This window comes from Aptenodytes patagonicus, chromosome 1 (genome assembly GCF_965638725.1).
Source record: "Aptenodytes patagonicus chromosome 1, bAptPat1.pri.cur, whole genome shotgun sequence".
Classification (NCBI taxonomy): domain Eukaryota; kingdom Metazoa; phylum Chordata; class Aves; order Sphenisciformes; family Spheniscidae; genus Aptenodytes; species Aptenodytes patagonicus.
In genome coordinates this window covers 7,818,721-7,829,486 of record NC_134949.1, presented here as the reverse complement: position 1 = coordinate 7,829,486, position 10,766 = coordinate 7,818,721, and the positions used below count along the sequence as shown (strand labels likewise).

Below are 10,766 nucleotides of genomic sequence, written 5' to 3'. Positions count from 1 at the left end.
TGGAAATGAACTGGATGTCAAAGGACAATTATAACTGAAACTGTCACTGCCAGTACAAAACCTGCTATTTTGCTAGTGAAGTGAGTGAACTCCCAAATACAGAATTAGGGCTGACAAAGGCTATGTCTGTAAACTGGTCTCCAGCACTAATGACAAGGCTTTTCTTTCATTTTCATCCCATTAATCTTTTAAATATTACACTGAGATTCAACCTTTTAGCACACTGACAATGCTGCAAAATGTAAGTAATAAAATCTAGGTAATTCACTGTCTCAAAGTGAGAAGAATCTGCCAACTCATACAAAATCAGCATTTCAGAAGTGGAACATGAATTCCCATGCTACTTGTCTGAAATTAAAAGAAATCTCCATGGGCTGTATGAAACGCGCACTCGTCATTTTTAAAACATAATACGAGAGAGAAAACATCCAGCAGTACTGCAAAAACATTGAGGTGTAGTCAGGTAAAATGAGGGAAGCTCAGAATAATCTTCTACATTTGTTTCAATTTTTAAAAGTCTTTCTTTAAAAAAAAAGTTAAACTCCAGAAAGTTACCTGCAATTTTAATTCCTGTTCTTGAATACCCAACTATGTCTTTTTTATAGACTGAGAAAACAGCTGTACCAAACGTTCTCACTTATTCTATGTGTGCTGATAGCAGTAATTTCTGCCAATAAAATTGAGTTGGCTATACAGCATATCTATTCTTGTGAATTTTTTAAAGGTTCTTTTCATGTCCACTGGAAAATTTCCTTTTTAGGAATCTATGAAGTTAACAAAGTGACATCCATTATCTCAAAGTAACAAAATAGATGGATTATCCTGATAATTGTTCTGTTCCCACTATTTGATTGCAAAGTATGCAAAACGTCCTCTCTTAAAAAGTACACTGAGCAATTCAAATAGAAAAGAAATCATAATGAAAATCTGAAGTGAAATTTACTGCAGCAATGTTTTATTTCTGTCATTGCAGTAACTCTCTATTTATATGCCATTAAAACCTTCCTGGAATAAAAAAGCTTCACAGTGGCTTCTGAGTACCTTTCAGTCATTTCTCTAACAGAGCTCATACAAATTCAAGCTAAAAATTTCCGAGTAGTCTAAATAAGGTGACTAGATCATTGTCACCTATTGTCACTGAGATCTTCTGAATATTGCATCTATACTACTGATTTTGACTTGGAGCTGTAAGTCCTCTATTTTGCATCTTGAGTTGGCCACCATCTTAGGTTCAAATGAAGGAAGAATATCCGTAAGACAGGTGGTCAAATGTACACTGCTAATCCATGCCTAAAACCTAGTTTAGATACCCCTTGGTTTACAGTCTAGAGACAGGAGATATTAATAACACTTTTTCTGTAACTACCACGAACACACCTACTGGTTTACATAACAATAATCTGTTCTACTGGTCAATTATCTAGAGTTTTGGCATCTTAAAGTATTTTAGTTAAATTCCCTAATGAGTGAAGGTAAGTATGGTACCTCACGTTTACCGTGTCCATACCGTAGCACACGTATGGACAGCTTCTGCAGAGCTGATGTCACAGCAACATGTTCAAAGCAAATGTTACATATCTACATTTGGAAGAAATTAATTGTGCCCAGAAGAGCCAACTTCTCTCCATTCAGAACAAAGGGTGTCCAAATGACAAGGGCAGGTGTAGATGTTGACAATGTGACATTTGAAGTTAGATGAGATGAATTCTGCCCAGAAATCCCACATATCATCTGCATAAGTTACCTAACCTTAACTATTACATGGTATGGATTTCATGTTCTCCCTGCAGTTTTTTCCCTGAACCCACCATAGGGAAATCTACAATCTTCCCCCCCCCCCGCCCCCCATAAAAAGGCATATGCTAGCAAGTCAATTAATACTTCCTCCTCAAGTAATTAACACTTGCACCTGACAAAAATACTTTGGAGATACCTTACCTATTGCTCAGGAAGACATTTTTGTTGTGACTGTTTCCACCACAATAACTAGTTTTTAAATCTGCAGCTTAGCACTGGTCCTCGCTACTTGATTGTTCGGTGTCCTTCACTAAATTCTCTGCTTGTTATTGCTATTCTCCACGGGAACTTTAGCCTTTTGGCCTTACTTTGGCCCTTTGTAGTCTTGCAACCTTTAGCTGTACCAAGAGACTGTGGTTGACATTAGCCAGTGTCAACAAGATTATATTGTTTTGAATAAAGATTGATGCCTGTACTTATAATGGTCTTTGCACACAGTTAAACCAATTATATGATGATGCCCACTTGCCAGCTTTTTATCTTTTTGATGTCAAAACATTTGTAACTAGGAAAATGAGGGACAATAAGATTTTCAGTTATAGCAGGAAAAAAATGGAATTCCTATGTCTATGGTTCCGGTCTTCTCCACATTTCCTATATTCCCCCTTCTATCCAAGAATGACGTCGATACTTAAGGTAAGTCAGATTACACAAATCTCATTTACTTACAGATTCTAACAAACAAACAGGTTTATAAAAAATACAAACATATTAGAATAACAAAACTAATACACATAAACTTTCACTTTAGGGACTTCTTTGTCTTCGCATTCTCTTTGTTTATCATAATAATAGAATGTATTATCCCTTCTCTGAAGTTTCTTAACAAATCCCGTTTCTGGCCAACACTCTACCTAAGAAGAATAAAAAGAATATACATTCACCTGAACAGGCTCACACTGAATGATGTTTGTGCATTAGATTGGAAAGAATATCAGGTATACTTCCATGGGAAAACCTCATTTGCATCTGAACACTACTTTGCTATTTATTTGCTTAGCTTTTAAAAAAAGATTAAGAGCAAAATGTCAGAAACCAGTTTTCTGGTCTAGTATAAAGAATTTTGTCATCAGAAAAGTCTAGAAATTAGGATCTAAGAATATCTGATAGACTAGAGTCATTTAAAAAGTGGACTAGTCAAAGCTTTTAAAATACATTGTTTAGGGAAAAAACATTGATGCTATTCAGTACTCTCAGCGGCTAAAAGATTCCACTTCTGTAAGACTGACACACAGTTTCTTTGGGATCCTTCTGACCATGAAAAATGTGTGCATCATGCTTTTCATTAGCTATTTCATAAAAATAAAGTGAGCTACATGTATCATAGTCTCAGATACAGCAGGATCAGTCCTGCAGGAAACCAGCACCATCCTGGTGCTCTTCAGTGTTCCACAATGTGAAGCTTTAAACAAAAGGCTTGAGCACTTGTACGTTCAACAGCTTTATGGCTTTAGTAGCTATCTGCAGCTTGAACACCTATGACTGCTTCTGATTAAATTGAACCTTAATAATCAGGTAATAAGAATCTTATTTCTCTTCCAGGCAGGGTTGACAATAGGATGTCAAACTACAGCATTCTCTAACCAGAGAGTCCCAGAAGTAGTAGCTTCATCACTTACCTTATTACTTTAGACACACAGCTGAGTTATTTGCTAAACGTAAGAGCCTTAATATTCATGCCACCTATATTATAATTGCATCATTAATAACTACTGCATTATGGAAACATAATATGGAGTAAACAAGACATTTCAAAATGTGTAAATTGAAAGAGAACCACTGCCAGATCCTGGCAAGTTTGAACAGAATGCATGCTCATTTTACACTGAGTAAGCGGTGTTCTTTAACTTTTGTCAGGGTTTAATTATTTATGGTTATGCCCTGCCATAAATCTTAAACAGACTGTTCCTACCACGCTAATTACAGGATTTCTTTTTGCACAGTTAAAGGAATTTATGCCACAGCCTTTACAGTGTTATCCAAGCCCATGACAAAAGAATAAACTGCATCTTATTATGCACATCAACGTTTTGCTATATTTTGAGCTAACTGGATGAGGAGTGACTTTCTTAGGAACATTCTGCACCATTAAGCGGCACCTCCATTTTTATTTAATCGTCTAACATGAGACAGAAGTTTAAAGTAATAACCCTTGCAGAGTTCTAAATCTTACCATATCAACTTGTTTTACTTGTTTATATTCAACCTCATCTCTGTATCCTGCTTGCTGAAATCTGTATAAGTTCTCTACATCATCTGACCATTTTTTGGCATGATGTATAGATTTTGGGTTGATGTCAGCTTTAGCCATGACTCCAGAAACTTCAGGCTTTTTCCTGAAATTAGATTTTTAAAAATTAAATAGAGAAGACAGAAGCAAGCGATTTTGTTAGGGACATATAGAAATAGGTAGAACAAAATTTAAAAATAAAGGAATTACAGACAGTACAACATTATCTGCCCCTCAAAGTCTGAGGTTAAAATATAAGCAGTTGGAATCAAATTAAATGCACTACTTGATCTCAAACAAACCCAAATCATCTACACTTCTATATATACCTTGACACTTCTACACCTCAACTTAACCTACCTAAAATTTATTTGTGCATATTGATGCATTAAAAAATATATAAAATACAGTAATTTTTTTAATTGCACATCTTCGCAGTTGCCATCCCTTTGGGGCAGGCAGTTTTTCAGGTTTTTCTTTCTTCCTACTGAAGGGACACCGAACTGGGAACCACAAAATGGAGAGCTGGGCTGTTACTGAAGAACAGCAAACACTCAGGATGGGAGAGGAGGGGAAAGGAGAAATGCACTGCCAGTCACGTGGCCACAGTGGAGATGACAAAGAAGAGGTCTTAAGAAATAAATTGGATAAGGAGGCAAGGCACACAACCTACCAAAATTCATCCTATTCTACCCTTGCCCCATCAAAATCTGCACTGCCTGCCACTGACTTCCTCCTCACACAAAACCCATTTGTTCAATCTGCTGAGAAATAGTAAATAGGTTAATCAACTGCTAAACCTGCACAGAGCAGAACTGGGACAAGATGAAATTCAAACTGGAAAAAAAAAAAAAAGAATAAAATAACCAATAAAAAAAAAAATTGTGGAGTCAGTAGAAACTCGCCAGGCAGGGATTTGAACTATATTTCAAAAAAATATGAATCACTTGACTTCTACCTTATATCTGAATTTCATTGCATTTGCTTTCCTGAGTGTATCTTATTCTGCTACTAAAATAGAACTTTATGCTGCCTCTGCAAGCAAAATACACAGAACACTATCATGCCTAGTAGATATGATCAGAAATGAGTCCTCTCCTAGTTTTGTAATGCCGCCAAGTTTCAGCTTCATAATTAGGAAGGTATCTTCAAAGAAAGAGAAAAAGCTTCTGGATTTTGTAGTGAGAGGATGAACACAGTCTCACTCCCTGGGGGTAGTATGCTGCCTCCAAATCCTGCGCACAGAGTAAAATTTCCTTACTTAGCAAGTTCCTATATCAACTGACAGCTTGAAAAGTTGAATGCTGATGTCTTATCAAATGCACAAATGCCCTTAAGTCTGTTAGAAAGGCAGAAAAGGAGAAAAAAAAATATCGCACCACAGCATACAGATCTTTGGGCAAATGATATCAAGAATTATTGTTATCATAATGTGGAAATAGCAGAAGTCTGCATTTCTGTTGTCTAACCGTATGAGAGCCATTAGCACACAAAGAAAGGGCCTTTCATCTCTTACTGCATACACTTTATTAAAGATCAATAAAAATATGCACAAGGGCTCTCTTCTAGCACAGTTCCGCACTCCAAACATTCTTTTACCAGGCTCTGCAGCATTTTGTAATTGAAGGCAGCCATTTGCTAAAAAAAAAAAAAAAAAAAAAGGTGGTTTTCCCGCCCAGTTATGAGGTGGCACATACAAATTAACATGCTGAGCATATATCCTTATTATAAACCTTTAGTGTAGTCTTTGAGATACCTAGCTCAACATAGTTTTTTCCTCCTTTGCTGCAAAGGACCCTTTTGTAGCCATTACAGGATTTTTCATACACTGTATGCTCATCTATGTTTGACGAGAACTGTTGTCAATCTGGGACTTTAGACAGTCAATGTTATTAGCAATAACATTAGATCTTAATAAATGCTAAATTATAATGAATTTAAGTGTCTTATGATAACTTACATGTTACTAGTGTTAAGTACTTCTTTATAGGATGTACTGAATTCATCTAATGAACGTGCTTCTTCAAGACATCTAGATATGCATGGCACTTCCTGAGTCACCATTAATTCAGATGGCCTGTCCACAGGCATTCCTGCTCAAAAAATACATATAAAGGTCATATGTTTAAAGTGCCGGCTTGGTGACTTCAAATAATAAAAGCGCCATCCTGATATTTTTAGGCTGCTATTTAAGCCCTTTAAACATTGTACTCTTTGTCTATTGTAGTGCCTCCGAGTTCCAGGCATAGAGCTGGTTTCATTGCACAAGAGCACGAGATGAGCTGTACTCCAGACAGCCTACAATTCAGGGAAAAGACAAAAGACAGCAGACAGATATAGGCAAGTCAAAGAATGCAAGAGGATGGTAAGAAAATATTCAGCATAATACTAACACTTTTTATTTAAAGGGAATTGTTGAACAGTAAAGTGGACTTTGCTAAGACGACAATGTTTGCCTGCTCTTAATTTAGGGGAAATAGTGAGATTTCATATACCTCTGTTTTGGCTTTGGGAAAACAATTTTTAATGTCAATCACAGCACAACTTCTATGGAATCCTAACTAGCCTGCACTTGCATATGGTAGTTTCCTTAATGCTTATACAAGTTGTAAAGGTATGTGGAAGGAGAGTGTCTGCTCCTTTAAGGGCATCTGGTCAAGGACCTTTTCCAGTGCAACAAGGGATAAGAAGGGGAAGAAGCAATAAAACAAGAGCGTATGGGGACACAAACCCGACCAGCAAATGATAAGGGAGGCAGTGATTAGAACCAAACTGGGTCAGTCACATTAATTAACGAGGGCATGTGGGAGTGTGAGAATGTTTATTCCAGCAAGGTTATCTGATCTGGGACCTTGTCAGTTGGGAAACTAAGGGAAAAAGGGGAAACCAGAAACAAAATATACAGAGACACAGACCTGACAAAACAAACATAGAGTCCCTGACAAGAAACAAACCTCACACTCACACTAATTGATGGGCTATTAAGAAACTACAGGCGCCACTTCCAGGAAGATCAACCTGGACTTTGCAACTGATAAGACTGTAAACCAGGGGGACCCCAGACTTGGAGGGGTGCGGGAATAGATAGAGCTGTACAAACCCTTGAGAGATGTGCAGGGGAAGGGGAGTGGGGAGGAAGACGGAAATAGACAGAAAGGAGTATAAAAGAGGCCGGTCGTGTGTCAAACAGGGCTAGTCAGTACGCTTGCCTGGCTGAGCCCTGTGCCTGATCATCAGTCTGTCCTACCTTCTTATATCTACTTATTAAATCTTAACTATCTCTCTGTGTAATCTCACTTTCCAACCTGCGTGTATGCATGCTGCAAGGACTAAGTACCAGCTACTGGTGAGATCTGTGCAAGAGAAAACTGGTGCCAGCTCCTAGATGTGGGCTTCCTGCAGCTTGTGGTGTCAGCTGCTGGAGCGAGCAGGGATCCCAGCATCAGTAGTTGGAGGGGTCGTAGCTCTCTGGATCTAGGGAGGGTCCTACAGACTTTGTGCCCAGAGCGCCAGCTACTGGGAGGACTGGCATGAGTGGATTTGGTGCCAGCTACTGGATTCAGACCAGGGGTATGGGCACCCCTGGCCTGTGGTGTCAGTTACGGGACCAGCTGGCGAGTAGAGGGAGCTCAGGTCCAGGCCAGGGTATCAAGCACATAGGGGAGTCCATGCTAGTACACCCAAGGGGACTTATGAACAAAGAGTGCATGAGAGATGAGTGTGTGAATGCATGTTTGCTAGCAAGCATCAAGTTGGACTAGTGGGCAAGCAGGGGATCCATGAAGCAGGTAAGGGGGCTTGGGATCTGTGCAGGGGTGCTGGGCAGACAGAGGTGCCATGCTGGTACTCGAGGGATCTGCAAATGTGTGTGTGCTTGTGAACCTAGAGAGTGGTGCATGTGTGCCTGCACTAGTGAACTTTATTGCTACCAGCCGAAGAGGAAGAAAGGGACTTGTCTGCATTTATGTTTTATGCGAGTCCTGTATGTAGGTGCTGTTGAAGGCAACACCTCATCTCTGGCAGCCTGTGTGACCAGTCATGTCTGTAATTCACGCTCAGCTTTGTTACTGGTTGAGCCTGCAAAGGGGAAAGCAGCAGCTGAATCCCTCAGCCCGGGCAGAGGGCCCCGGTCCCCGGGGCAGCAGAGGTTGTGGGCCAGAGCAGCTGGAGGAGATGGCTGCACCTCTTTGATCACCCAACATGAGTCAGCATTCACAGGACCTATCTGGGGTCCTAGAAAAGTCAATAAGCGATTTCCAATGACTTCAACAGACTTTCCATGAAAGCTTCTTGTATTGTAGGAGCAGGCTGTCCCCGTACGCCGTAAGAAGAACAGGCGGGGAAGACGACCGGCCTGGCTGAACGGTGAGCTCTTGCTGGGACTCAGGAAAAAATGGAGAATTTACCATTTGTAGAAGAAGGGGCAGGCGACTCAAGAAGAGTACAGGGATCTCGTTAGGTCGTGCAGAGAGGAAATGAGAAAGGCAAAAGCCCAGCTAGAACGCAATCTGGACGCTGTCGCTAAAGACAACAAAAAATGTTTTTACAAATAAATTAATGGCAAGAAGAGAGCCAAGGAGAATCTCCATCCTTTATTGGATGCGAGGGGGAACATTGTCACCGAGGATGAGGAAAAGGCTGAGGTACTCAATGCCTTCTTTGCCTCAGTCTTTAACAGGCAGACCAGTTATCCTCAGGGTACTCGGCCCCCTGAGCTGGAAGACAGGGACGGCGAGCAGGATGAACCCCCCGTAATCCAAGAGGAAGCAGTCAACGACCTGCTACGCCACCTGGATGCTCACAAGTCTATGGGGCCAGATGGGATCCACCCGAGGGTGCTGAGGGAGCTGGCGGAGGAGCTCACCAAGCCACTTTCCATCATTTATCAGCGGTCCTGGTTAACGGGGGAGGTCCCAGACAACTGGAGGCTTGCCAATGTGACGCCCATCTACAAGAAGGGCTGGAAGGAGGATCTGGGGAACTGCAGGCCTGTCAGCCTGACCTCGGTGCCGGGGAAGATTATGGAGCAGTTCATCCTGAGGGCGCTCACAAGGCATGAGCGGGACAACCAGGGGATCAGGCCCAGCCAGCACGGGTTCATGAGAGGCAGGTCCTGCTTGACCAACCTGATCTCCTTCTATGAGCAGGTGACCCGCCTAGTGGATGAGGGAAAGGCTGTGGATGTGGTCTACCTGGACTTCAGCAAGGCCTTTGACACCGTCTCCCACAGCATTCTCCTAGAGAAGCTGGCGGCTCACGGCTTAGACAGGTGTACTCTGCGCTGGGTCAAAAACTGGCTGGACGGCCGGGCCCAGAGAGTTGTGGTGAATGGAGTTACATCCAGTTGGTGGCCGGTCACGAGCGGTGTTCCCCAGGGCTCAGTTTTGGGGCCGGTCTTGTTCAATATCTTTATCAATGATCTGGATGAGGGGATCGAGTGCACCCTCAGTAAGTTTGCAGATGACACCAAGTTGGGCGGGAGTGTTGATCTGCTCAAGGGTAGGAAGGCTCTGCAGAGGGACCTGGACAGGCTGGATCGATGGGCCCAGGCCAACTGTATGAGGTTCAACAAGGCCAAGTGCCGGGTCCTGCACTTCGGCCACAACAACCCCATGCAGCGCTACAGGCTTGGGGAAGAGTGGCTGGAAAGCTGCCCAGCAGAGAAGGACCTGGGGGTGCTGGTCGACAGCTGGCTGAACATGAGCCGGCAGTGTGCCCAGGCGGCCAAGAAGGCCAATGGCATCCTGGCCTGTATCAGAAATAGTGTGGCCAGCAGGAGTAGGGAAGTGATCGTGCCCCTGTACTCGGCACTGGTGAGGCCACACCTCGAATACTGTGTTCAGTTTTGGGCCCCTCACTACAAGAAGGACGTCGAGGTGCTGGAGCGTGTCCAGAGAAGGGCAACGAGGCTGGTGAGGGGTCTGGAGAACAAGTCTGATGAGGGGCAGCTGAGGGAACTGGGATTGTTTAGCCTGGAGAAAAGGAGGCTGAGGGGAGACCTCATCGCTCTCTACAACTACCTGAAAGGAGGTTGTAGCGAGGTGGGTGTCAGTCTCTTCTCCCAAGTAACAAGCGATAGGACGAGAGGAAATGGCCTCAAGTTGCACCACGGGAGGTTTAGATTGGACACGAGGAAAAATTTCTTTACTGGAAGAGTGGTTAAACATTGGCACAGGCTGCCCAGGGAAGTGGAGGAGTCCCCACCCCTGGAGGTATTTAAAAGACGTGTAGATGAGGCGCTTAGGGACATGGTTTAGTGGGCATGGTGGTGCTGGGTCGACGGTTGGACTCGATGATCTTAGAGGTCTTTTCCAACCTTAATGATTCTATGATTCTATTTGCCAAGGTGTTTGGGCAGACGCCGAGGCCCCGGCCTGAGTCATGGCTGTAACCCCACGCTGCTCCCACCGCCGTAGCCACAACCCGGCCCCCCAGCCCTCAGACGACCCACCTCGCTGCGAGGGCCGCAAAGAGGTGCCTCTCCCAAGGCGGGCGGCGCGGAGCGAACGCTGAAGCGCGATGGCGGCGTTCCGCACAGCGTTCCTCACAGCGCCAACGGTCGCCGCCGACCACCGTTGCTACGCAACCGCCCTCCATTGCCTCTTTAAGAAGCCGTTCCCGCCTCTCCCGCCGCGCGTCTGATAGGCCGGTAGGAGGCGGGGCCGCCTCACGATAGGCTGAGGGCCGGGGAGGCGGGGCCGCGGGGAGCGTGGCGGAAGCGACGCGCCAGTCGCAGCGC

The 10,766-nt window shown here is 43.4% G+C and overlaps 1 protein-coding gene across 1 annotated transcript; it reads right to left on the bottom strand.

Annotated features, from left to right (window-relative positions):
* Positions 1-2,469: 2,469 nt before the first annotated feature.
* MEIG1 (meiosis/spermiogenesis associated 1) lies at positions 2,470-10,554 on the bottom strand. Its single transcript, XM_076328621.1, has 4 exons — positions 10,479-10,554; positions 5,988-6,120; positions 3,971-4,133; positions 2,470-2,651 (listed from the first exon to the last, which is right to left on the bottom strand). The coding sequence occupies exons 2-4, from the start codon at positions 6,116-6,118 to the stop codon at positions 2,523-2,525; spliced, it is 423 nt and encodes a 140-aa protein (XP_076184736.1). The 5' UTR covers positions 6,119-6,120; positions 10,479-10,554; the 3' UTR covers positions 2,470-2,522.
* Positions 10,555-10,766: the final 212 nt, after the last annotated feature.

Excerpts from the sequence above, each read along its gene's own strand:
- MEIG1 (XM_076328621.1), bottom strand. The coding sequence starts at position 6,118 with ATGCCTGTGGACAGGCCATCTGAATTAATGGTGACTCAGGAAGTGCCA. Across the intron at positions 4,134-5,987 it reads GTACTTAACACTAGTAACAT|GAAAAAGCCTGAAGTTTCTG; the intron begins GTAAGTTATCAT and ends ATCTAATTTCAG. Across the intron at positions 2,652-3,970 it reads AAGTAAAACAAGTTGATATG|GTAGAGTGTTGGCCAGAAAC; the intron begins GTAAGATTTAGA and ends TATTCTTCTTAG.